The sequence below is a fragment of the Limanda limanda genome, chromosome 10 (assembly GCF_963576545.1).
Source record: "Limanda limanda chromosome 10, fLimLim1.1, whole genome shotgun sequence".
In the NCBI taxonomy this organism is placed as follows: domain Eukaryota; kingdom Metazoa; phylum Chordata; class Actinopteri; order Pleuronectiformes; family Pleuronectidae; genus Limanda; species Limanda limanda.
The window spans coordinates 22,125,512-22,149,449 of record NC_083645.1 but is presented as its reverse complement, the minus strand read 5'-3'; the positions used below and the strand labels follow the sequence as shown (position 1 = coordinate 22,149,449).

Below are 23,938 nucleotides of genomic sequence, written 5' to 3'. Positions count from 1 at the left end.
TCAGATTTCTGTAAACACTGCAAAATAGGGTGTTCTTTTTGACATTTTCACAGATTTCCGAGGGATTTATTTTGTGTATCTTGATGACATATTATGGGAGCATTTATCTATGATTTTGTGCAATTTGGAGGCGGCTTTATTGAATTTGAGGGAACTTTTGGGCCTTGACAGACGAATGCGCACCATTGGTTCCCATTCTTGTATGAAACTGACGCATTTCACTGGAGTTTCAGTCTCTAGGCTGAGGGTTAGTTTTCCAGTGCTCTCTTTCTTTCTCACCCTCACCACGGTAAACACACATCACGTGACTGCTTTCAGGACTGTTCACTCTTTGGACAACTCACCGACAATGGACAGTGATTATGATTAATGCATCGTCAAAGACTGGCTGGCAGTGTGAGTGCTTGCAGCAGACACGCTGCTGGTTTGGACACACAAGGCCATGCAAGCCACGACAGGTCAGAGAGGTACCCGACACGCAACGCAGGCAATGTGTTCAGGCCGTCAGTGCTAGTTCCTGACCTGTATTATCTTTGACCCTCTTCTCCCTTGGTATTTACGGCTTCCTTTCAAGCAACACAAGACTGACTATTTTCCTTTCAAGCACCAATCAGCTCAGACCAGCGCCAGAATGTTTTTAAATCAGGACCTCGGTCAGTTTATTTGTCATATGCTGAAAAGATGAGGCAAAATTAGGCCAGGGTGCCGAGAGCAACACAAGAGGGAAAAAATACAACAACATAATTGGAGGCCATGTCTATCTGTCTCTACATCAACAATTCCCAAACAGTTGATGACTGTGTGATACCATCAACAGCTCCAGTGCAAGAAAGTAAGTCAATTTAAAATGAAGAGTTTTTTCATTAAGCTAAAACTCATTCAAGCCACATTGGTTCCTCTTCTTCCTTCTCTCATTCTGCTCTACTACCCTCCACCAAACTGTACAGCTCTGTTCTGTGTGCAGGAATTATGAAGGTGGCAATGAGTTAACTTTCCTTGTAAATGTCACGAACTGAACGCAGACTGGACTCCAGTGTTAAGTTTGTGTTTGTAAGAAACGTGACCATGTGGAAATCATTAGATGTGGGCTGATTCAGCGCACTGGCAAATTTGTGTGTGTGTGCACGTGAGTGTGTGGAGTGATGTCTACCACCTCCAGGTTCAGCAAGTCAAACACTACACCAGAAGGGGACATGCATACAGGCGAGTACGAATAAACGCTCATTTAACTAGGTTTTTGTTTTTTTCAAGATTTCTGAAAATACATCTGCTTGAAATGGTTTGGACTCTTTTTTTTAAATAAGTGCTATGGCGCTCAAAAGAAGATAAACATAGAGGACTGCTTGGAATATTTGAAGGATGTGAGTTTGATCCTTACAAAGCCAGTGAATTTTAAATTCTAAAACCCAAGGTGAAAAGCTATGAAAAGGGAATATGTTGGCAGGGTGTGTTGGTGATGATAACATGCGAGTGGTGCAGTGTCTGGTTTAAATCCTGTCTGTTGGTACCCGAAGCATGAAAACCAGTCTGAACTCATAAGAGACAGAAGTAGGGGGCTATGTCATGGAAACTATGATTGTTACCATGAAGTTCTAGCACAATTTTATGATTTCTTCTGCAAGTTGCTCCTTCCATAACCGACTAAGTAGACTGAAAAAACCATGCTACACACCTTAAATACCCTAACAAAAAAATAACTTTGTGAAGGTGCATGGTTTCTCCTTAACCTTGACTCGCTGGAACCAAACAGAACTATTTCTTTGTAACTTAAAATCTTTACTTCCTCAACATTTTGTTGCACAGAGCTTCAATTTGTCTGAATTAGCCTCAGAAAAACCCATTTAATGAGTTTTGCAAATTTTCTGTGTCCTGCACAATAAAACTTCCTACATGAGTTAGAATATCTGCACTGGGACGAGGTCTAGTGGCTCAGTTCCAATTCCAAAAACTTCACCGAGAGATATTTAGAAAATTCAAGAAATGCATAATGAGCTTCATTAGTCACAATTGTAGGTGCAGAGACCGACAGTAACACACTGTGATATGACACCAATGGATCTGCACAGGACACCTGGCTGTGAATCCAGCACTGCTGAACACATTAGTCAGTTAATGGGGTATTTAAAAAGTATAGGGGAGAGGAGGAGGAGGAGGAGGAGAGTGGTGGACGAAGAGCCAAAGTCAAAGGGCATGAAGGGGCCAGATAGTGAGGCTGAGAGGAAGAGTTTAGAACGTTGAGGAGGGGAAGGGAGCGAGATGAAGAAAGGGGGAGACAAAGAGGGGGGGTGAACCTCCTGAAAGACATAAATAGGCGAAAGAGAGGGTTGGAACTTTGCAGTCACTCTTCCAGACAGCCACATCCACCACTCTCCTCTCCCCTTCTCTTCACCTCCACCAGCTCCACCTCCACTGCATCCCTTCATTCCTCTGGATCCCTGAAATCAGTGAGTAGTTTCTGCACCACACAAACAGCACAGAGATTCTGTGTGACTGTTGTATGACAGGAGGCTGCCAAGCTTGCATGTAACAGAGGAACTTTATGTAATCATACACCATGTAAGTGACAGAAAAGAGACAAGGAACTGTGGATATTGCAAAGTTTGAGTCAATTCGTCAATTGCAACAGTTCTCGTGACATTAAACGATAATTAAGAAAAGATTCTTCAATAAACAGAAAGTCTGCTTGTTTACAAACTGCATGACACTGATGTAATTCATATGCAATTCTTTAAGACAACATTTACCTCAGTGCTCATGTTTGTCATGTACACATCCAAGTTTTAAATGTATTAGCATCAAGATCATTCTGCAAAAAGAGAGACAGAGACAGAGAGGAACCACACCAGTGAAGAGTTACTGAACCAGTTCAGGGAGGTCGCAGGATGAGTCACCAAGTGACTGCTCCCTCTCTGGACAGCCGGATAGTGAGGATGATGTATGAGGAATCCAGCATTAGGGAACTCAGCTGGCTGAGCTTCATTCTCTGTGAGGCAGGACTGCAGAGCTCATCAGGCTGCAACAACAACAACATTTCACTGTGTTTTAATTAAGTCCAGATCTCCCCGCTTATCAACCCAGCATTGTTTAACTCGAGTTCACAAGAGGAAAACACTGGAAAATAAACAGTGGAAGGATTGAGAAACGGCTCTTCTGACTCACATGCCCCACAGAGATGGTGCAGCCACACACTTTGCCATTTTCTCGAATTCTTTTTTTAAGTTTGCCATGTATCTGATCTGCCAGGAAAATAACAGACCTCACAGAAGTAAATCAGACCTCTTGGATCAGAGCAACAGCAGAGCAAAGAGAATTAAAACATATATTGTAATCTATTCGGTCCTTTCACCTCATTTGCAGCTCAATGACTCAAGTTTAAAAAATACTGCTGACTCTTCTCCTAACATTAGTATTCCCTTTAATGTTTCTCCTCCAGGTCCTTCATCCTCCCCGGCGCTCATTACCATGGACACCACAAGGAACCTCCTCTCCATCGCTGCGGCGTTCTCCCATCTGGTCGTCATACTGCTGACACTGGGCCAAGGTGTTCAGGCAATGCCGGTTCCTACCGATGTCCCCATGTGCACGGCCTCTGAACCGGCCCAGTACAGACTAACGTTCACCGGCAAATGGTCCCGGGCAGCTTTCCCGAAGCAGTATCCTGTCTACCGACCCCCTGCACAGTGGTCAAACCTTATTGGTAAGTGCAGAGTGGAATGGTTCTATGTACAGATCATCATTATGATAGTTAGATAGTATATAGATAGTATGATAGAAAGGTTGAGTAACAGGAATCTAACGTAGAAATGTTTCTTACTGACCAATTGCTCAGTGCTTGAAACTTAGAAAAATTAAAAAATTACCCAAATGGTCGGTATATATAAACCTGTAAATGTCATGTTTGATATGAAAAGCAATAAAAGGAATCTTCTCAGTTATGCCCAAGACGTTAGGACAAACTGTTCAGTCATTGAGAGAAAACACCGTCCCTCAGCAAAGATGTAAATAAACGGACTATTGCAGACTTGAGCCCTCCTCTGATCCTTTCCTTCCCTCCTCTCTGCTCCTAGGCTTGACCCACAGCACCGACTACCACATGTGGCAGCGTAATGACTTTGCCAGCAATGGAGTGAGGGAGTTTGCGGAGAAAGGCGAGGCCTGGACGCTCATGAAGGAAGTTGAGGCGGCCGGCGAGCGCATCCAAAGTGTTTATGGGATCCTGTCGGCTCCTGCTGTTGTGGGAGGAACGGGCCAGATCAGCACTGAGTTCGAGGTCTTCGCCAGGCACTCCTATGTGAGTTACTCAACACCTGGATGCCTTCGGGTCTGGGGCCGGGCTTCAGGCCATCAGAGGCCCTCTGATGATAGGTCAATATACATAACAAGGCCTGGGTCAGAGGAATTGTTGCCATTCCTGACAGCAATTACTACTGGGGTTGAACTTGAGCTGTTTAAAACATGTCTGAGTACTTGTGTATTTGCCCTTGTGAACCATATTGTGAGGTTATTTCCATTGAGGATGTCACAACAATACAACTGCGAATAAAACATTTTTAGTACCAAGAGTGATGTTGTCCAAAACTGCTAAAAATCGCAAGTAATAACTTTTCTCTTCTCTTTCCCACATGTCTTTCTTCACTCTCTCTCTCCTTATCTCCATATTTCACTCTCCCTCGCCCCCATTTCCCTTTTCTTTCTCCTTTTTCTCCCTCCTTTCTCCATCTTCCTTCCCATGCTTTTTCTTCCTCCATCTGCAGCTGTCGTTTGTCGTGCGCATCGTTCCGAGCCCTGACTGGTTCGTGGGTGTGGACAGTGTTGACCTGTGTGACGGCGACCAGTGGAAAGACAATGTGTCGCTGCAGCTTTTCCCATACGATGCAGGTACGGACAGCGGATTCACCTTCTCGTCTCCAAACTATGAAACCATCCCACAGGACAAAATCATACAGGTGGGTAAATCTCAGAAACTGCTTCGTGATGACACCTAAGATCTCTACCAAAACATCTCCATGTAACATCAACTGTTCTTCAATATACATTTCCCCCTCCTTAGATCACCTCCTCCTTCCCTAGTCACCCTGCCAACTCCTTTTACTACCCCCGTGTGAAGCACCTCCCACCCATCGCCAAGGTAACGCTGACAAAGATAAAGAAGAACAATCAGATTATCAGCCTGCCCGAGCTGCCCACCGAGACCAACCAGCTGCCGACAGGGAACGAGATTGAAGAGGCCCTCATAAGTAAGTTTGAGCAACACAAATACAAAGGATTTCTACCTGGACAAGTGATTAATTGGTTTCTGAAAAACATTATGATAGAAATCATTTTTAAAAAACGACAGATGACTTTACATACACCAATCATCGATTATCTATACTGTTTATCCTTAAGTGTCACGGGCGGAGCCAATTTCAGTAAAAATTGGGCAAAAGGACGGGTACAACCTGGACAAGAGTCAAACAACCACTCACACCTACATTCACATCACAACTTAGGGCAATTTAAAGTCTCCATTTACCCATTGGGTCACAGCTTTACATCCAATACTACACAAATCCCATCTAAAGCAGCCTTTCCCCATTTTATTTCCACTGACTGAATATTACTATGGAAACGTTAAATTAAAAAAGTAGGTGTTTCAAACTCAGGGTTTACTAGAAAAGTAGGGACTTGTGTGTTTTGCTGACTCAGATCGAAGCATTTGCAAACCATTAAAGGCCACACACAAACTCAATTACTTCCAACCAGAAACCAGAGAAGCCTTGTGGGTGGAGGGCATCAAGAAATGCCACGGGCACATCTGGCTTCCACCGGGGGAAAAAACAGAGAAAGTGAAAGAGCATTTTAGGAATAATATGTAAAAATTATGAACAGCAGGATTGAGGTCGTGACCAAACATAGGATGCACACATGTGTTTTAACAAGGTCTGGTTCCATGATTTGAAGCTGGATTTACTTAATGTTGCTTCCCAGACTGTTAAGTTTTAAGACTCCCTGCTGTACAGATGAGTAGCAACAGTAAAACAGTCTGAATGCAAGAACAAATAGAAAGACAGCTTGGAAAAATAAAGATGAGGAGTGTGTCAAACAAGGGTAAAGCCAACAGTGCGAAAGTCATCTGTGTGTGTGGCTGATGTTCTCCAATGGGACACGTTACCACAGAAAGTCTAAATAAATGACTCAACCGGTAAAACGGAAAAAAAGGGAATCAGATAGCGTGTCAGCCTGGCATTAGCGCTGACAGTGCGGTAATCAGATTAAGAGTTCAGAGCGACTGCAAAGGTTTGACTCAGCATCGCAAGTCTGTTCCCCCGACAACCTGTCAACAAACAACAGAGAGGTGCCAAGGAAGTGTTGGGGTTTCCTGCCCTGCTCCCAACTCTCCATCCTTACCCTCCAACTATTTATCCTTCCACTAAACCCCCAGTCTCTGTTACACCTTCTCCTCGGGGCTTGGAAAACAATTACAATATTGCACCTCACAAATCACCTGCTTTAGTTACTCAGCTTTGAGACTTAAAGCAGCTTCTCAAGTTATCCTTCTCTGTCTTTAATGGGCCTGCAAGATGAATCGAGAAGCCAAGATCAGTCTCAACTTGACCTCCATGCTCCACCTCCCCGTCTGTATGTCTATTCAAACTTTAAAATAAATTGCAATATTGCAATTCAGAAATTAAGCTGTAGTGTTATCTTTTTAAAAAGTGGACTGAATGGAAAAAAATAAGCGAATACACCAGCAGCTACTTGGTGGAGAAGCCTTTCTTGGCCATGTCTTTATGAAGAAACATGGTTCATCCTTTCTTGATCGTCATTTCTTGTCTTTCACTGCAACCAATTGAGTCTCTTTTGGATCATTGTCCACACACGTCTCATCTTCATCATCCTGCTGGATGCCAACAGATTCATTTCAACAATTACCCGGTACATGGCTCCATTCAGCTTTCCTTTCAATAACATGGTTATCATATCATTTCATGACACCACCACCTCCAAACTTTGCCGTTGGTGTGGACATTTCTCAAATAAGTTATGTGATATTATTATTACCTTCTAACGGAGTGGGTGTGCATGGAGTGTGTTGCCGATTGATTTCTCTGTGACAAGTGTACATGCTCCCTCCAAGTCTTTCTGGAGTGTGGTCCTTGGCTCTCGGGCTGTACTTCTGTTGCCCATCATGACTCCCTGGTCACATACTTTGTGAGGAGCTCCTGTGCAAGGCCAATTCATGGTGGATTAATGTTCCTACCATTTGCAGATAATGGCCCCAGTGGTTCTTACAGTAACATTTAGGAGTTGTGAAATCTGTCACTCAACCCAGTGTCAAGAGTAACATTCACACTACAAAGGTCTTGGTTAAGTTATTTTCCTCAACACATCATGAGATGTTCATTGTGCTAAAGCTTGGTGAACATTTATTTCTAGATGTATATATAGACTTGAGTAAGTTTCTTCTAAGAACCAACCGAGCCAACTTGTGAAATCAGTTATTCTTGGTTTACTGCTTTTCCTTAGTGTGTTCAATTTACACTTTATGGATTGTAATGTGTGAAATTCAGGAGTTGATACCAATGTCTGGTCACAATTTAATGTGAGTTGCTCCATTGAGTCTGTGTTTGAGTGGTGAATACTTATTTCCCCTACTGTAACTCCAACAGCACAGCCACTGCCAAGAAACTATAACAAGAAGCAATGGGTCTGTAAAGAGCTGCACACGCTGCACGATTTACAGGAATTCCCTTTCATTACTGTATTCACTACTTTAATAGACAAATACACGTTTAAGAGCAGAGATTTTTCTGTTTATGACTTGTTCCACCAGTTTCCTTTCAAATCTGTAAAAAGGAAACACAAATATACACATACAAATGTCAACGCCACAAACACAGCACAGTGAAAAAGGAAAAATCTAAACCCAAAGTGTTGATGAGACTGTGATGTCCCCCCCCCCTTGTCTGTGCAGATACCCCTCTGGACTGTGAGGTGTCCGTCTGGTCTCCCTGGGGCTTGTGCAAAGGCAAATGTGGAGAGGCAGGCGTGCAGCACAGCACCAGATACATCCGCATGCACCCTGCCAACAACGGAGCCCCCTGCCCCCTTCTGGAGGCGGAGAGGAAGTGCATCCAGGACAACTGCTTATGACTAGGCCATGGAAGGCGGGACAAGAAAGAGAGGAAGGAGAGGAGAGAAAAGAAAGATAAGACATCCAGGAAAGGGAGGAAGGGACGAAGACGGAGAAACAACAACAAAAGGTCTTCACGTAGGGCATAAACATGAAGAGACAGATTCCCTTCTTTCCTCCCTGGCTATGGCCTCTTTCTGTGGAAAAGGCTATTGTACAGAGTGACTGTCCAACTGTTCAATTGGAAGAGTAGACTGCAAATAAATCTCATCCTCATGTCACATTGACAGATCTGTCAGCTCTACAGAGGTGTAGTTTGGCTACTATTATATAGCCATTAGATACCGATTCAGTTTTGGCAGTTTATCAAAATTGTCTGGGGATTGAACAACTTTTTTTAACCCTAACCCTTTTTTTTTTTAAATTACCCATGAACTAAAAAACATATTTTCGCTCTCAAATTGGCTTTGGTTTGACATTTCTGAAGATCACAGACAGTTGTTTGCCTCCCAGCAGCTTTGCTCTGACGGATTTGGAAACAAATCCAAGCAAACAACACGTAAGATCTCAAATCCCCGTATCTGAGAAACACTTAAAAGAAAATCCAAATAACATCAGCTCCTACACAGAGAAAACATGGTGCTTCAAGTCCCATTAGCTAAGGTAGTACCAGCAGAAAAGTGAGAGAAAGAAAAGCATAATGTTTACAGAGAGACATTGTGGTTATTTTCCTGAACACAAAGGATATATTTATTGACAGGATTTTAACCTGTGGTGTACAGTATATCAAATTCGATGGTAAAAATGTGTAGTCCTTTATGTAACTGTTACTGAGATTAGTTCAAAACAGAAAAATAAGTTTGGTATAAAAATATTGAAAATGTACAAAAAAACGTTTTTGTCTGTATCAATAAAGTGTAAATACGTCTCAAGATAATGTCTGAACTTTTTCTTGAATAAAGAGATTATCTTTGTGATGAAAGGTTGACTGTTTGCACATTCATTTTCAACACCTCACATGATTCGTACAATGAGAAATATATTCCTCCATAATATGAACTCAGCTCCTTTAATGCAGTGTATGATTTTTAAATCTGAACCACACATTTGGACTTAATTGCATCCGGGGATCCCATGGTAATGTTACAAACACTGGGGCTGGAGGATCAAATTCAGTGTTCAGAGAAATGATTTTAACTGGATGATCTGGGTTCAGGCCCCAGTGTTGGCTCCAGCTTGTCTTGATGAAGTGTTGGTCATAAAAATGGACAAATGTGCACACCAACTATTTTAAAAAAGTTCCACAAATGTTGATTTAGATCACGAGTCATTAAATCTTATAGAGCTCACTGTGTGCTGTAACGTCCAGTGCAGCACATCCCATGATGACGCTGGTGTCTCTTCTAATAGACAGAGCAGACACCAGTTGCATGTAAAGTGACCTCTTTTTTCATATGTGAAACAGATAAAAATCACTTAGGACCCCAGCCCCTTTCCCACCAAGCAACGCAGAAACCACACTGCAGATGACAGATTGAATAGCAATAAGAACCAAACATCTGGTGCGAGAGGGAGCTCCTTCCGTTTGGAATAACAAGGGCAGAGGAAAATTACTGAGATAAAGAATCAGGAGACGGGAGAGGAGCAGATCCAGTTTCTGGCTTTTACTTAACAATATTTTCATCAGCTAAGAGTTCAGAGTGTGACTTGAATCTTATGAGATGAAGAATCTCTGGGCGTCCACATCCTCAGAAAAGGGATTTACCATTTTATCATCCAGGTTCCTCAGAATTAGTCTTGATATGTTCAAGAGAAACATAAACTGATGAAGTGTCCTCAGAAGGAAACGACTTCACACCTACTTATCCATACAATAATGTAATCAACCAGTTATTTGGCAGCAGTTATTCGATCTCAGTGACTTTGACCGTGGCAGGTTTGTTGGTGCCAGAGAGGCAGGTTTCTGAAACTGCTGAAACAGCAGTTCTACCAATGCAAACACCTTGTTGATGAGAGGTCAGAGAATAGCCAGATGAGCTGCCAGAAGAATACAGACAACCACTCAGACAACCACGCTTCACAACTGTGGTGAGCAGAGGAGCCCATACAGAAATCTGAATCCACTGTAGGCTCACCAAAAGTGGAGAGCTGAAAAGTGGAAAAATGCAACCTGGTCCGATGAATCTAAATTAGAGACACACAAAGATGTTAGGATCAGAATTTGCCGGGAACAGCAAAAATGCACGAGCACGACCTGCCTGGGGTCAACAGTCCCGGCTGGTAGTGGTGCAATGGTGTGGAGCAGCCTCACCTTGGGTCCCTCGAAACCAATCACTCATCGTTTGAGGGCCATTATCAATCTGAGTATAGCTGCTGACCATGTGCATCCCTTTATGGCCTCAATAAACCATTTTATAAGGGCTCTCCAAGCTGGAGAATGCGCAATGTCACAAAGCAAACGCTCAAACTGGTTTCCTGTGCAGCTGATAAATCTAAAGAAATAGTTGGATGCAATTAGGGCTGGGTTTAAAAATCGATCTTCATTTAAATGATCCGATATCAATTCATAAACGGGAGGAATCGGCCTTTTAATATGTACCTTTTCCCATGACTGCCCCCATTATACATAAGAACAGCAGCAGCATTTAAGCGAGTTAGGGAGTCGCGTCTCTCATCTCAAATCTGTGTCTGAAGACGGAGTGAGACCGAGCCCTGGCCCCGCCCACACCTACAGAGTGACACAGACAGTGAAGGAGCTGAGCCCGTTACTGTTAATGTGCAATTAGTTGAGGAACAGAGACAACAAAATGTGAAAATATCAGGTTTTAACTTGTGCCTGCTGCTGTACAATGATTAGTGCCACTGCTTCAGGATCAGGGCAGACACAGCGGTTGGTTTTTAAAAAGCTGGAGTGTCTTTCTTTTACTTTATTGGCAGGTACAGTTGCATTCACACTTTCTGTGAAACCACTGAGGTGTGGGAGGAGAGGGAAATCGGACTCCTTGCTTACTTAGGAGATGATAACTTTTGCAGCTGCTAAATACGAGAAGGTTTCATTCTGTGTGTGGGCGTGTTGGGGTTTACGTTATACGTGACCTGATGTAGGGCGAGCATATGGCAACTATTGTATGTAATGGTCTGGATTACATTTTCCACTCAATTTCTCCTCTGAACTGTAGCAACAGTCACGGTTGTACTGGCAATCTTCACTGCTTTATAAGAGGTTAAAAGGTGAACATCGCATTTTTAAAAAGGACAAGAAAATCCACAAGGAGTAAGAAACTTATTTGTGATGTCGATATTGACATGGTCAGTTAAATGTGCACATTTTCACAAACTGTAGATGCATGAGAAGTGCAGATTCTTACAAGAATATTATAAATGGTAGATATTTGCTGTTTAAGGCCAATAATAACATTGCATCTCCCAGAAAGGTTTATGAATTCTCATGCCATGTTGATTGTGAGCACACAGAAGTCACTGCTGATAATTCTGTATCTGCTGCAAGTTGCTGCTCCCAATCAATAACTTGTCACAGATACGTTGCTATTGGCTCCCAGGTTAACCAGTCACAACACGAGGGGAATGTCTCGTCACACAAAACAGCACCTGTGAATTTCTCACACACTCTCACACTATACTGCAGCCGTCCACTGTAAATATCTGCCTTAGCAAATGGCTGTTTGGCTTAAGTCCATGTAACAAACCCCAAAACTAGAATCTGCAATACACATAAGAGAAAAAAGGTCGGAGGTACAGGCCAAACATTTGGTCAGTGTCAAGTGTATTGTAATCTAATAGCTCATTGTTTGCTGAAAATGGGTTTTCGAGGCATTGGCTTTCTGCTCCAGTGTTACCTGATGCTGGCCACAGCGATGTATTTTGATCTGGGAGAACAGGAGGAAAAGTGCATCATCGAGGAGATTCCAGAGGACACGCTGGTGACCGGTGAGTCCTGGAGAGGGAATACTCCTCCTGAACGTCAAACAGGAACAATGAATGTGGAATTATGTTTTAATAGGTGTATTGTGGAGTTCCATGTGATTGTTGAATCACACACAACTGTTACATGCACATCATGAAAACTGATTTCTTCCTCAGCAATAACAATTAGACATAGAAATGTAAAAAGTGGAATCAGACCTACAATAAGTGAATAACTGAAGTGTTTGTGTACTTGAGTAACATGGTGATGAATGTACATATCTATACAGTCCATTCCCTCATAAAAGTTAAAATCTTGTCCTTGACTACAACTACGTGTGTTTGTGCACATTTAGTATGTTTACGCACACATGTGTGAATGTCTCTTATCTTTAGGTTATTTCTTGTTGGAGCCTTGGGATGTGAAGTCAATCCACAACTCCCCCCACTTTGGTGCCACTGTGACAATCAGAGACCCAAACCATGAGGTACTGCACTCACAGTTTATCACCAAACATGTGATGGTACACTAAAACATGTGCTAGCTGGTTTCTACGAATAATTCATATATATTAATAACCACTTCTCCATTTTGTTGACTCATACCTGAAGAGATGTCGGCCTTACAGCTTCTTTCCTTCTCTCCAGGTTGTGATGACCAAGCGCTTTGGTAAATTTGGTAAATTCACCTTCACAGCTCACGCCTCTGGTCAGCACTATCTTTGCTTCCAAACCAACTCCACCAGGTTCTCTGTCTTTGCTGGAGAACGACTGGTGAGACCTGTGGACACACACACAATTTAAAAAATGATAAAATAACAGTAAATAAAAGTAATTTCTGTGAATTGTGTGCATTAATAACAGAAATTGTACTCTGCCTTGCCTGATTACACCATCACTTTATTCCCTTATTTTTGCCATAAGAATCTGGACCTTAAACACTTAGCCACCAGTCAATTAGTCAATCAATAGAACAATTATAATATTGTTAACTAACAACATCATTACATTTTTATTTCAACTCTTACTGTAAACAAATAATCTGAAATGTAATAAAATGGGACAATAGAAAATGTACAGGTCCAAATTGTACCGGTCACCTGTGATAAGGGGTCACAAGCAGACACAGCTTAAATTTAAAAGGCAATAAGCCTAAAACTTCTTCAGGAAACATCATCTTATGTCATGTGACAGTACAGTAAAAATCTTAAGGTCCTGTAGTGTTCAGAATTTAATGTCAAAATGTTGGGAAAACAGGACATTTTCACAAGAGAGAATAAGAGAATAATGTCTCAATCTCTTCCCCACTGTGCTGAACAGAAGCTGCACGTGGACGTTCAGATGGGAGAGCACGCGATTGAACCCGATACCGACAAGACCAAAGACAACATGAAGACACTGGAGAACAGCCTCAGACACCTCGTGGATCAGATGATGTACATCAGCAGACAGCAGGAGTACCAGCGGGTAAATGAGAAGTAGCTTTCTGCAGAATTATCAAAACATCCCGACTCAATCTGTGTTTACCCTCCATCCTTTGTCTCCTCTGCTGCGATTCAGGAGAAAGAGGAGAAGTTTCGACACATCAGCGAGACCACCAACTCCAAAGTGCTGTGGTGGGCCGTGGTGCAGACGTCCATTCTGCTCACGGTCGGTTTCTGGCAGATGAAACGACTCAAGGAATTCTTCATTGCCAAGAAGCTGGTGTGACCTCTGACCCCGTCACGGCTGTTCCTGCTGTGCAGATCTCACCCACACCTGCTCCAGTGCTTCTTAGAACCTGCAGCAAGAACGATTCTTGGCCAGAAATACTGTAACAATTAAAAACTCTCCATCTGCCAAACATATGGTCTGATGATTACAGGATATTAGGGTGAAAACTGTGCATGTAAACAATAAATGGATGCAACATCTGGAGAAAATCCATTTATACTACTATAGGAATGTATCATAGACATCATATTAATATGTATCATATTATATATTAATCTCTTTCACCATGTACATGTATAGCATTGTATAATACTCCATTTAATTCGAGTTTTAGTTTGGACATGTTAGAATAATCAGTTATTTAACCCCTTAATGAGCAAACATGCACAATCTTTAAATACTTAATAACCAGACTTTAGCAATAATGCAATTTCAATAAAGTTTGAACAATTGTTTTGCATTCCAGCCTATTTTCTCTTTATTCTTTATAATAACTTACCTCCATCTGTAAGTGTCCTGCAGCCACAGCCATGCCAGGTGAGGCGTTAGCACACAGGCTACGACTAGCTAGCAGCTAAACTGACGTGCTAGCTGCTAGGAGCTAAAGGAGACTTATTATTGATGGGATGCTACCCTGCTTTTTCCATCATTCATTGATAGAGAACTGGTAAGTTAATGATGAAGTCACCAGGCAGAAATAAAACCACTTACTACTGGTGCGGACCTGATAGTATCGCCTCTGTGGAGCCTTATTTACAATTAACAAGGGTACGTTAGCATTTAGCTTCCCTAGCTTCAGAGCTAGCTTGAGCAGTGAAGCTAATACACATGTAATTGACCGTAATAAGGACTGAGCTGGTGGATTAAGTTGCTATAAACCCAACAGGATCCAGTTAAGGTCTTAATGAACCGTTAGACAAACAGCCTAGCATGTTTAGATGAAGCTAATTGAACAAGCTAACACATAAACAGTGAGTTCTTCCCCAGCAGGTGTTGTGACAACTTTCGTTCCCCCCTCCAGTTTGCATCCATTTAAAATGGCGTCTCTCCTCCCAGGTTATGCTCAGGCCCCAGACCAGTGGTTTTAAGTTTAGACTGGGATCAGATCTGATTCACTGGTGAAGGTAAGAGATCAGGCTTGGTATCAGATTCACATTTAAAAGTACAACTATTCGAATGCTGCTCTTGTGTATTGCAGGAGTTTCAATGTCTTTCTGGATCTGCTGCAACTGCTGCTTCCTCCCCCCCGGTGCCGACAGGAAGTTGGCTCTGACGACATGTGGTCACATCATCTGCAGTGTGTGTTTCCAGAAAGGTGAGTTGACCTGAGACCTGAGACCCAGTGTGCACGGCCATGTCTGCAGCTCCAGGAGGAAGCATGATGAGACAGAGACATCTGTTGGGTTGGGAGTGATACTACACATCGGATCCACTCAGTTTGACACAAGTAGAACTTCAGACACGAGGTTTTAACTGTAGGCTACTTGTCCCAAAAGAGCCTTTCTATTTCTTAAACTTTTGATATTTGCTTAGGTTGTTATAGAAAGGTATTGTCTTAGGATAAACCCCTTGAGATGTGTTGTGTCGTTTTCAAAGGGGGTCTCGAACACTTTCAGATAGATAGATAGATAGATAGATAGATAGATAGATAGATAGATAGATAGATAGATAGATAGATAGATAGATAGATAGATAGATAGATAGATAGATAGATAGATAGATAGATAGATAGATAGATGGATGGATACTTTATTAATCCCGTGGGAAATTTAGGTAATCCAGTAGCTTATACATTTATACACTTATACACCTCACCGACATACATACATAAATCACATAAACATAGGGACAACATGTTACAGATACATGAATGGGTCTGACACTATGGTACAGAATGCAGTGATTGTGTCATTGTCCAGTATGTAAGTGTTCTTGTGCTGCTGGAGTGGATAGTACAGCAAAAATATATATTAACAACCAAAAAAACTAAAATATATATAAGTATAAAAGAGAACATGTAAAGTCTGTGAAACAGAGCAGTACAAGGGACAGTATGAACCACAACACGTACAAAACTAACAGCAAGAGGACATAAAGAGGACAGGTAGAATAAAAGACAAAATCTATAATTAAATAAGGAGTCAAGGAAATACAAGAAATCGTGGCACAGTGGCATCATTACTGAAATCAGAGGCAATTTGTTTTAATATGATAAAATATCACATTTTTGAACAAGATTAATGATGATGACAGAGAATCTTGGTTGTGGTGACTTTCATATTCATAAACCACAAATCCGTTCCTGACCTTTGTACCCTGTTTCTCTGGGTTAGATTCAGGGATTAACACTTTAAAAACCCATTTTGTTGGTTATGTACTTGATTCAGTGTCCACCTTCTATAAGCTACCAACCTGCAAAGATTGTGCATTTTATTTATTTGCATTTTTAATTTTAATTGCAGGCACGCAAGGAAAATGTTTAACATGCAAAACCAGCTGCCAAGTGTCACCTCTCTCTGACAAAGTAAGTATCTTCCTTCAAATCTGATGACGTCATTGTGTGGTTATGGAGCTGTCTGCGTTGAATAAAATCACATTTAATGAACAGATGGATATCAATTTAGAACCATGATGTCATTACAGTCATGTGTGAAATGTCTGTTTCAGAGCAGCTCAGAGGTGAAGGCCTTGTTTTCTGACGTCGGCGTGTTGGCAACCAAACACTTGACGGAAATAAGCAAAGTTTGTTCATTTTCCTTCTTGTCTCAGTAACTGTTATTAAAGCTGCATTAAACATCTTCATTTATGAGGTATGTGTATTTTCAGACATGAAAGTGTTTCCTCTCCTCTCAGGTTATAATGTTCCAGGCGAGACATCAGAAGAGACTGTTGACTCACTACCAGCAAAGGGTGAGAGACATTTCTTCATTTGGCAGATAACGGTAATAACTATATTTTCCTGAGGTGCCGTCCAGCTGTGATCATCTTTAACCATTTTAATCAATTACAGAACGAGAAATTAGAAGACGCATTAGTCAAGATGAAACAGGAAATGCAGCAGATGTCAAAGTAAGTTATATATACATTTTTATACAGATTTTTTAATTGAATGTGGGTGAAAAAGTGGCTGATTTATTTATTTATTTTTATTTCTCTTCCCTTTAAAGGAAGCTGAATGAACAGAGCGCCTACATCGCAAAACTAGAAAACTGTCTTAAGCATCAGAGGTACATAGAATCGATGTACACACATCCTGATCTTTTATTAGAAAAATATAAGTAACTCGTGCAATCTGTTTTAAAAATGTATAAATGTATTTAATAGTTTGAGAGCAAACAGATGGTTGCTTGTAAATTTGTATCTGGTGAGGTTTACTACTTTAACAGCCACTGTGCAGGGTAATCAACTCTTGTTTTATAGTTCCACAAACCAGACCATCCAGAAAAATGTTTAATTATCCAAGGAGTTTACCAACAAGCATTTGACTGTTGTTTCATTGTATTTCCCATATTTAAATTATTTTTTATCTTCCTTAATACACGCATGATACTCGTACAATATCAGGAGTCGTACGAAACGTTCCTGCATCAGTGTTTGTAATTCTTGTGAAATAAACTGATGGAAAAAACAGACAAAATCTGGATCTATGGAGGCAGTAAAACAATTTAATGATTTGGAATTAGATCTTGGAGTTTGGACTTGTTGGATTTGGCTGCACTTTAGTTTATAAAGTTTACAAAGAGCTGACTGTTATGCTTCACCTCTCACCAGGTGTCACTCTTGGCACATTCACTCCAGTTCGGATTCAGCAAGAACTGAATGAGTTTAAAGGGAAAGTGGAGTTTTTTCGCAGATGGCCAGAAAAAGACATAGTGAACCAATTGTTTTTTGTGCAACTTCTGGGGAAGGGACCCTTGTTGATGAGTATTGAAAGATGAATTTCAATAAATCATATGTCAGTCCTGCTCAGGTCCTCATCTGCTCTGTTGTTGAACACCAACTCCAACTGTGTCTGAAGCAGCTGTGACTTCTGTCTTGTTGAAACCGATGATTCTTGTGTGTTTCTCTTCTCATCCAGTGTCAGAGCTTCATCAGTGTCTCAAATGAGCCACAGTTCTCATACGCCACATGGACACAATCCAGGTAAATAATCCCACAGGTTAATGACACACATGCACCAGTCATTGTGGCATTAATCTGAAACACCCTGAACTGGTAAGTGGTACAAAGAGGTGAAGCTTTGATGACCCTGTTTCAACTCGGCCACTGAACAACCGGCCCGAGTCAATGTTTTACCTAATGTGTCTTCATCGATTATAGTGTAGTAGCTGTTGTGTTAATTACATTTTTGCTGTTAGTGATGCAGATCCAATATAACTCCCCCATCTGCCTCTCACGACACTCCTCGTCCACCAGCGTGTGAGTATTGAACCTCTCTCATTTTTCACAACCCCTCGTCTCCTCTGTTCGGCTCTCGACACCTTGTCTGAAGCTCTGTTTTTGTACTCTGCCTTTTTTTTGTCTCTCAGCTCTTTATGGAGAGAGAATGTAGGAGGTATTTAACAGTGTAAACAAGCTCTAACCTGGGTTCAGCCCCTGGTGGCTTGTGTTAGCTTAAGCTGCTGTATAGCTTTGCCCTGCCCTTCGGCCATCCACACACAGACACACACACCTGAATAAGCTGAGGTTTTCTTTGGTTTAGTCAGGAATCCCTGTCAGGTTTCCGAGACACCGTTGACACAGGATTAATTGGCTGCCAGAATGTAATGGTATAAATGTTGTTTTATCCGCTGGGACTTAAGGATTTTTCTACAGCGGATATTAATCTTAGTTGCAAAATTACCTGCAGGGTGAATTCAACCCATTGAAAAAGATAATGTTGGGCTGGCAAGACTGTATTTAAACATAGCTCAATGTGATTTGTATAAAAATGATAATTCATTTTAATTGGGTGCCCTTTAAAAATACTGTATTAATAAATCTAACGTTACTTAGGTGTCAATTTGAGTTTCACCATAGCCAAGTTAAGCCACATGGACTGAAATCCTGCAGATCTTTAGATTGTATAATAAGAGTTCAGATACCGCTGCAGTGTTCAGCCAATAGAACCAAGACTAATGAAGTGTGCCTTCCTGTCTGGTAGCACGGAAAACCTGGAGGTGGATGAAAGAAGCCTGTTCAGGAAAGTAAGTTAAATTATTTCGCCAAACGTTGATGTCCATATCTGCTTTTTGCATAATACACTGTAACATATAAGCTCTCACACTGCATCTTGGGATTGGATTTATTTCTGTAGTAGTGGAAAAATAAAAAGAACTGACAGGAAGAAGCAAATTAAAAGTCTTGATTTGTGCCGTTTCCCTCTGTCTCTCTATCTTTCAGCCCAAGACTGTACCACGACTGTCATTAATCAGTTCTCCACAGGCTGAACGCATGGGTAAGCGCTTTGCTCCACCTGTCATAAAAGTGAACTTGTTAACTATAAGGAGAAATGCAGTCTGTGTGTGTTGGCTGTAACTGTGTATCTGCTTTCGCTATTCCTCTCTCTCTGGAAAGACAATCTGCTTCTTCTACGTCAATGCGAAGGGCATCGTACCAGTATCTTCTGGATTCGTGGTTTCACTTCCCTCCTAACTTAATGTGTACACAGGCGTGATAGTAACGGCTCGTACTAAATGTACTTTTGAAGAATCATACAGACACGGACATAATCACACTGTAAACATCTCACAAAATCATCTGGCAGTCCCGACCTTCGTTTGGAGGTTACAGACACGAACACTGACCACCCACAGTGATTAAACTAATGCAGATGTTGTCAGATGTTTTGTTTAGGATTACACAGGCTGAGTTCCTGAGTCAGTCTCTTAAGGGATTTGACCTCAGTTATGGAGGATGAGTTAGGTGACAGCCCTGAAATGCTATTAGCCATACTCCAAGTGTAGATTCTCACTATATCTGTTGGGTTTGGTTGAGTAAGTATCCTTTTGAAGAATACCGACATTTTTAACCTGGATCTGAATGATTAGGCTATTTAAAGGCTTAGCAGCAGCCATTACGAATTGTGACATTTCTTATTCGACTCTTCACAGCAGAGGTTGAATACATTTCCCAGTTATGTAACAACCTGTAAGTCTGTGTGAAGGGGAAAATATGAGCTACTAATGATTCACTCATTTATCTTGTCTTCTTGGAGGCTTTTCCAAATGAAACGTGACACATGAGCCGATAATGACCCCAAAATATGTTTTGTATTTATAAAACCATTACATTCTTTTGTATGTTATGGATTTATCATGAATCTACTTTGTGTGTCATATTTAGGCTCCGTCTCTCACAGATCATCCAATCAGAACACACTGGCCAACCACTCTGCTCGCTCAGCGACAGTCAGGTGATCAATCTCATATAATACATTTTTGTGTCTATCTATTTAATATCTTTCATCAATTTGGGTATTTCCGTAAATGCATCTATAACTATACAGTACATATTTATACTTTGCTATTCATAATTTGATTTAATTTAACAAATAATTTAAAGAATGATTATGATTCTATATCTGGATTCTTAAGATCACAAAGTTCTGCCTTCCTGTGAATGGGACCTGGTGGGAAAGTTAGAAAGTACTAAAAGATAAACTAATACATGTTAATACAAGCTAATTGAGAGCATTTTAATTTTTAAATCTTCTTCAATACACCAGTGGGGTTTAACTCTGATTGGTTGATCATGTTGCTCATCTCTCCTCCTCCAGTCGTTTCCAGGGAGCACCAGTGACACCAGACCTTTCATACGGCCAGAGCTCAGGATGGACGTCTCCCATCTTCACACCTCTGTCCTCCTTCAGACACTCCATGTCCTCCCTGGTCGGCCCTCCTCCCTAAACTAACACACAGACATAAACTGACATGAAACCCCTGGAGGAAACACACATGGCCACTGACGTGCACGGTACATAGAGGTATGAGAGAGGCCACCAGCTGATTTGTGGGTTGTTTTTTATGAAGCATGTGAAATCTGACTTATTTAGCTTGAACCTGTGCCCGGATGTAACTGTTCATTGATTAAATAAATGAATCAAACCTGTAAAATGAAGTTATAAGTCTCTCTTTATGGGTTTAAGTGTAGCTGCCATGATCCTGCAGATATCCTGATGCAGTCACTTCTGTGATGGTTGCTGGTGTGAAGTCAAAGGTCAAGTTAAACATTGTATTTTCCGTTCTTTAGCTGTTGTTGTAGTAAGAGTGAACTACTTTCAGTAATCCAGCAGAGAGACCTCCAGGCCTCATGTCACAACCTCACAAGATTTTAGCCAGAGGCACAATTTGACGTTATGCTCACTCTGCTCCATCTCTTCAATTTACAAAGTTAAACTGGGATTATGTTCACAAAAAAACTTTCCTCTACTGGATTCCACAAGGTTTTGCGTTCAGGGCTGACAGCCTGGTGTTGCCTTCACGCAGCCTCACAGCCAACTACCCTCAACAATAGTTACTGCACTTCTGGCCTGCTGCATGTAACCTCAGTAACATGATTTCACCCTGACATCTTGTTACAAAACAAGTGGAGGCAAAGAAAACTGTAGCCGTCTAGAAACATGAGATCACCTGAAGTCATCGCGGCGGGGAGAAGCGGCTGCGTGGAAGCGGGTGGCGAGGACGGCCTGATGTGTTCAGACAGGTCGATTCGGTCTTTTGTCGACCTGCGTTTTTGCCTCTATTGTCCCTGGTTGTCAGGGTGGTGAATGGTGTCTATTGAAGGGGGCTCAGGTGTGACTGTGGGTGTGTGTGGGTTCTGGGTCTGTGCACGCTATGCTCAGGCACTTACTTGTGTGTGTGTGAAGTTGAAGGGTATTGTACAGAGTCAGTAGGCTTGATCCCCCTCTCTGCTCCAGTGGGATCCCAAGTCGTTTCCTGTTTTTTAAGGTCCACTTAGAGAGAAATGGCTCCCTCGGGCAGACTAAGCTGTCATGGTGTCACACACTGACAGGGAGAGGACTAAATCAGGAAAAATCTCTCCAACACACACACACACACACACACACACACACACACACACAGGAGGATCTTGTGTGCTGGACAGTAAGAATGTGCGTGTTAACACAATTTTTTAAGTCAGCCGCAGTTCTGGATACTTTTCTCGCACACTAAGACTTCTCCCTTTCTCTTTGTGTCTTTATCGCTCTCACTTTGCTTTGTACACACACACAGACAAACACAGACACACACAAACACGCACACACACACACCTCTGCATGGCTCCAGGCTGTACAAATGAGTCCTGCCACTTCAGAGAGCTAAAGAAAACTATTCTGATGTCAGTTGTAATTATTCAGCAGCGTATTCCCACAGCTTGTCCCCCCCCCACTCCCTCTCCCTCCCTCTCTCCCTCGCATTTCCATCTCCATCTTTCTCTGTGTGTGTGTGTGTGAGAGAGAGGGAGAGAAAAGGAGAAGCTTCTCACTTAATCTGATCCAGATTTCACACTTTGTCACTCAGTATTTCAGTCTTGTGCCTTTGGTGCTCGGAGTGTAATCCCCTCCAGGCAAGACACGACATGAACTAAATGATTTCACACGAGAGCTATTTGTCTTCCTGAGGTGTGCGGAGAGTCCTTGTGTAGCTCTCCAGTGTCGATGTGTGTAATCTATGATCCCCATCACCTTCATTGTTTGACTTCAGAACTGAAAAAACACAGAGGAAGATTAGTGAAGATTTAACATGTTCTTTAAAAAAAAAGCCACAAGGGAGGATTTATTTCTGAATATCATTTAATGAACTCTACGCTTACAACAAACCTTTATTACATGTTCTTTTAGAACTCACTTCAGTGCAGTTTAGAGAGACACAACCTTTCATAGATCAATGCGCTTTAATGGCTTTGAGGATTTTCAGCCCCTTGTAGGAAGAAAATAAGGCAAAAATATTTTTTATATTTCCTCAAATCTTATTTGACATCCTTACGAGTGTTAACGTTGTGAATTCAGGTACACATGTACTGCAGCAGGTGATAATAGGATTGCTTTGCTTAAATTAGTCTAAAAGGTTGTTCTGGTGAATTTGTTAAAGTTGTATAAAACATAATATTATGCTAGTGTGCTGCTGTAAACTATTAACCCGTCAAAAAAGTCATGTTAAAAGAAATTGCAAATTATAAAGTTAAATTAAATGCATTTTCTGATTTAATGATAAATGGACTGTATATATAAAAACTTGGTTAGTCTTCACAGTGTCACTGAGTGGAGCAACTACTAAATCCATTGCTGTTGCATTTAGAACAGTACGTTATGTTCTCCTCATGATGATATGTAATCATTTTAATAATAACGTGTTTTAAAAGGTGTCGTCATCAGTTCAGGGTTAAGGATCAGTGTCGTCAGACTAATCCCCGGCTTCTCTTGTTCATCTGTGTCCTTGAGCAAGACACTAAAATCCAAATGACTTCCAGTTGTCAGGCCTTGTAAAACACTTTGCCTGTTAAATGGATTAGAGTTAAAGTTAAAGGGGTGATGCTCTGTAAGTGCTGGAATCTACTATGTATAACTGATATCATTCATTCAATTGATTGGCCTGTAGATGGCACTGTAGTCTGTGTCAGTCTTCTATCATGATAACTGCGATATGCATTCCTCCAGTGTGTGTGTGTGTGTGTTTGTGAAGGTCTTTGGACCCCAGCTGCCTCTGATAGGGATCTACAGGATGAGGAAGGGACGCTCAGGAGGTCACACACACACACACGCACACACACACACACACACACACACACACAGAGAGGCATCCCACATGTGAAGGCAGGCTGTTGCCTTTGAAGGGGCCTGGCCTCCTCCAACTGTCCCATGCATGCTTGAATGATGTCAGCACGACTGTGGAAAGATTCCTTTCCTGTCATATACACACACACACACACACACTAGGATACACACACATGTGTACACACTACTTCTTTATCACACACTACATCTCTTTTCACACAAACGCACACCAACTTGCCTTTTACTACTCTCCCAAACAAATATACACACGCTCTTGCTTGTAAAACACACACTGACTCTGATTCTCTTCCTCTCCTTTTCTTTTGCTTTTACACACACACACACACACACACACACACACACACACACACACACACACACACACACACACACACACACACACACACACATACACACACACAGACACACAC

At 41.6% G+C, this 23,938-nt stretch overlaps 3 protein-coding genes across 3 annotated transcripts; all 3 read left to right on the top strand.

Moving 5' to 3' along the window:
- The first annotated feature begins 3,462 nt into the window (after positions 1-3,462).
- On the top strand, positions 3,463-8,536 carry spon2b (spondin 2b, extracellular matrix protein). Its single transcript, XM_061080058.1, has 5 exons — positions 3,463-3,697; positions 4,068-4,291; positions 4,755-4,946; positions 5,051-5,237; positions 7,958-8,536. The coding sequence occupies exons 1-5, from the start codon at positions 3,463-3,465 to the stop codon at positions 8,134-8,136; spliced, it is 1,017 nt and encodes a 338-aa protein (XP_060936041.1). The 3' UTR covers positions 8,137-8,536.
- Positions 8,537-11,934: 3,398 nt separating this feature from the next.
- si:ch211-255i20.3 (transmembrane emp24 domain-containing protein 11) lies at positions 11,935-13,750 on the top strand. Its single transcript, XM_061080304.1, has 5 exons — positions 11,935-12,064; positions 12,437-12,528; positions 12,689-12,814; positions 13,361-13,507; positions 13,601-13,750. The coding sequence occupies exons 1-5, from the start codon at positions 11,935-11,937 to the stop codon at positions 13,748-13,750; spliced, it is 645 nt and encodes a 214-aa protein (XP_060936287.1).
- Positions 13,751-14,959: 1,209 nt separating this feature from the next.
- Positions 14,960-20,640, top strand: LOC133011284 (probable E3 SUMO-protein ligase RNF212). Its single transcript, XM_061078977.1, is given in 12 exon segments — positions 14,960-15,068; positions 16,216-16,277; positions 16,421-16,495; positions 16,607-16,663; positions 16,764-16,822; positions 16,921-16,980; positions 17,832-17,896; positions 18,112-18,172; positions 18,897-18,963; positions 19,136-19,190; positions 20,078-20,147; positions 20,511-20,640. Coding segments are annotated over 12 exon segments (870 nt in total).
- Positions 20,641-23,938: the final 3,298 nt, after the last annotated feature.